The sequence below is a fragment of the Capsicum annuum genome, chromosome 1 (genome assembly GCF_002878395.1).
Source record: "Capsicum annuum cultivar UCD-10X-F1 chromosome 1, UCD10Xv1.1, whole genome shotgun sequence".
NCBI classification, from domain to species: domain Eukaryota; kingdom Viridiplantae; phylum Streptophyta; class Magnoliopsida; order Solanales; family Solanaceae; genus Capsicum; species Capsicum annuum.
The window spans coordinates 199,431,563-199,434,134 of NC_061111.1; the positions used below are offsets into that span (position 1 = coordinate 199,431,563).

The following is a 2,572-nucleotide window of genomic DNA, read 5'->3' on the forward strand; positions in this document are numbered from 1 at the left end:
AAATTTATAATAATAAAATTGTTGGAATAGGAATTTGAACTCACGACGAGTCCATAAGGAAAACTCTCCTTAACCATTAAGCTACCACAACTAATTGTTTAAAAATGTTAAAAGTAAAGTTCATATTATAAGAAAGTAAAGTTGTTAACTTAAAACTCTTATTTTTTCTATATATTTATTTTTTCAGTATTGTTCATGTCTTTAGCGACCAATTGAATATGATAATATTCCTTAATCGACATCGAAAGTTTTTTTAACGTCTTAAGATAATATTGGTACTTCACAATATTATCAAAAGCAATAAGTATAAAAAAACTTCAAGATTTATTGTGTTTAAGTACAAGGTACAAACAAAACGTGAAATTTAACGAAAAAAAACATAAAGGTAGAAAAGATATAAATATATGTCTAGTCCAAAACTAATAATATAAACATGAATGACAAACATATGAACAATTTTTTTTATTTTTTTTTATAAAGTGAAATATTAATTGTATGAATCAGAAATTAGAACCTAAACTGCACATTAATCGAGACGAACACTCAATACATTTTGAGTCTTACTTCGAGTTTTATGCAAATCTTTGACAATAATAATGCACCCACGACAAGGGAAAGTATGAATCAGAAATTAGAACCTAAACTGCACATTAATCGAGATGAACACTCAATACATTTTGAGTCTTACTTCGAGTTTTATGCAAATCTTTGACAATAATAATGCACCCACTTCAAATCCTGCGCCAGTGTATATGAGTGAAGATACTAGATACGAGATGGTAACAGGTAAATACCCATATCTCCTCCGAAGCATGACATGCTTTCGAATTAAGCTAGTCACCTTCAATTTGGAAACGTTATTAGCACAACACCTAACTTAATTGAGTCGTAATTTTTTTATCTTTTTTTTTTCGTCAAATTTTTTTATGGTATTTAATAAATTGATTTCTTATCAAGCTAATATATGATTTTTGATCTTTACATCCACAAATATTCGGAATGGTATATCGAAAAGTTTTTTATAAAGTCATCTTGCAGGAATCAAAACCTTAATGTAAACTTCACTAGCAGGAATCAAAACCTTAATGTAAACTTCACTTAATCAAGCATATAGATTCGTGATGCAACGTCTCGTACCAGCCAATCAAATCCCTCAAGTAGCCCGTCTCCGGTGCATGCACTACATCCCACGATTCTCCAGTGCCTGCTATTGTCCATAGCCTCCAGATTAAGCACTTTGGCTATTTCATCTGGAGAAAGAGCACCTTGTATGTCCTGCTTGTTTGCAAAAATCAATAATGATGCTCCTGATAGCCTCTCCTCTTTTAGAAGATTATGTAGCTCGGATCTGCAGTCATCCAGCCTTCTCAGATCAGAACTATCCACAACCCACACCAAGCCATCAGTTTGCTCAAAGTAGTTTCTCCAATAAGACCGTATTGTTTTCTGGCCCCCGACATCCCATATATTGAGGGTATACTTGTGATACGTGATGGTTTTGATGTTGAAGCCAAGAGTTGGACTGATGACACTTGTGTCTTCACCGTTTATTTTTAAAACTATTGTGGTCTTACCAGAGTTGTCAAGACCCACCATAAGGATGCGCATTTCCTTTTCTTTTCGCTTAATCTTTCGGATAATGCTGAGAAGTCCCATCGTTTCGAGTACTTTCGAATGAGAAGTAAGAGCTGTCCCGAGATCCTCAACGAGTACCAAAATCTCAACAACGAGCCAACTTGACCACGAAAATCCCAAAATTTGATTCGAACAGAAACCCACAAAAAACAGACGAGCATCCGAAACAGAAATTGAGAAAAAACGAAAACCGTACGCGAAACTTCGCCGGAATCAATTCAACCAGGCCGATTTCGGGATAGTTTGGTTGCAGGTTCTGTTTTTTCGGCAGCGAGAGGTGGATTTCGAGTCGGCGGTGCCTGGATCCGACGAAAAGTAACTGATTCCGGCGATAAATTTGCCGGAAAACTCAACACCAGCCGGATTCTCGTTCACCCTTCTCGATTTCTCACTGTTTCTGTTTTCTCTCCTCTCGATTTTGCTCTCTATCCCTTGGTTCCCTCTCTCCCGTCACTCGATTTACACCATAAAATCTCGATTTCTCACTGTTTGTTAAGTTGCTGTGTGTGAGTGCGTGTATATTCTCTGTGCCAAGAGTGTGAATTTTCTGTGAGGGTGATGGGTATTTGCTGTGTGTCTGCGTGAATGTGAGGTCCCCTCTGTTAAAGGTGGATAACTGAGGTGCGTTTGGCCATGGATATTTTTCTCCTGTTTTTTGAAATTTTTTTTTGAAATTAAAAATTATGATATTTGATCATGAAACTTTGAAAAATAATATCAAAATAAAATTTTGAAAATAGAAAATGACTTTTTGTTGTTTTTCCTTTTTTTTACTTCTAATTTTAATTTTTATTATTATTATATATAACCCTAATTTTAAATTTTTACACAAACGTCTTTTATTAACTAAATTCCGTAATTTTTTAAAAAGATTAAATTTAATAAAATAATTAATTCAAGTGAAAATAATTAAGAATTTTCATCAACAAATTTAAAA

At 34.1% G+C, this 2,572-nt stretch overlaps 1 protein-coding gene across 1 annotated transcript; it reads right to left on the reverse strand.

Annotated features, from left to right (window-relative positions):
• Positions 1-945: 945 nt before the first annotated feature.
• On the reverse strand, positions 946-2,280 carry LOC107843906 (ADP-ribosylation factor-like protein 2). The gene has a single exon (XM_016688329.2). The coding sequence runs from the start codon at positions 1,654-1,656 to the stop codon at positions 1,099-1,101; it is 558 nt and encodes a 185-aa protein (XP_016543815.1). The 5' UTR covers positions 1,657-2,280; the 3' UTR covers positions 946-1,098.
• Positions 2,281-2,572: the final 292 nt, after the last annotated feature.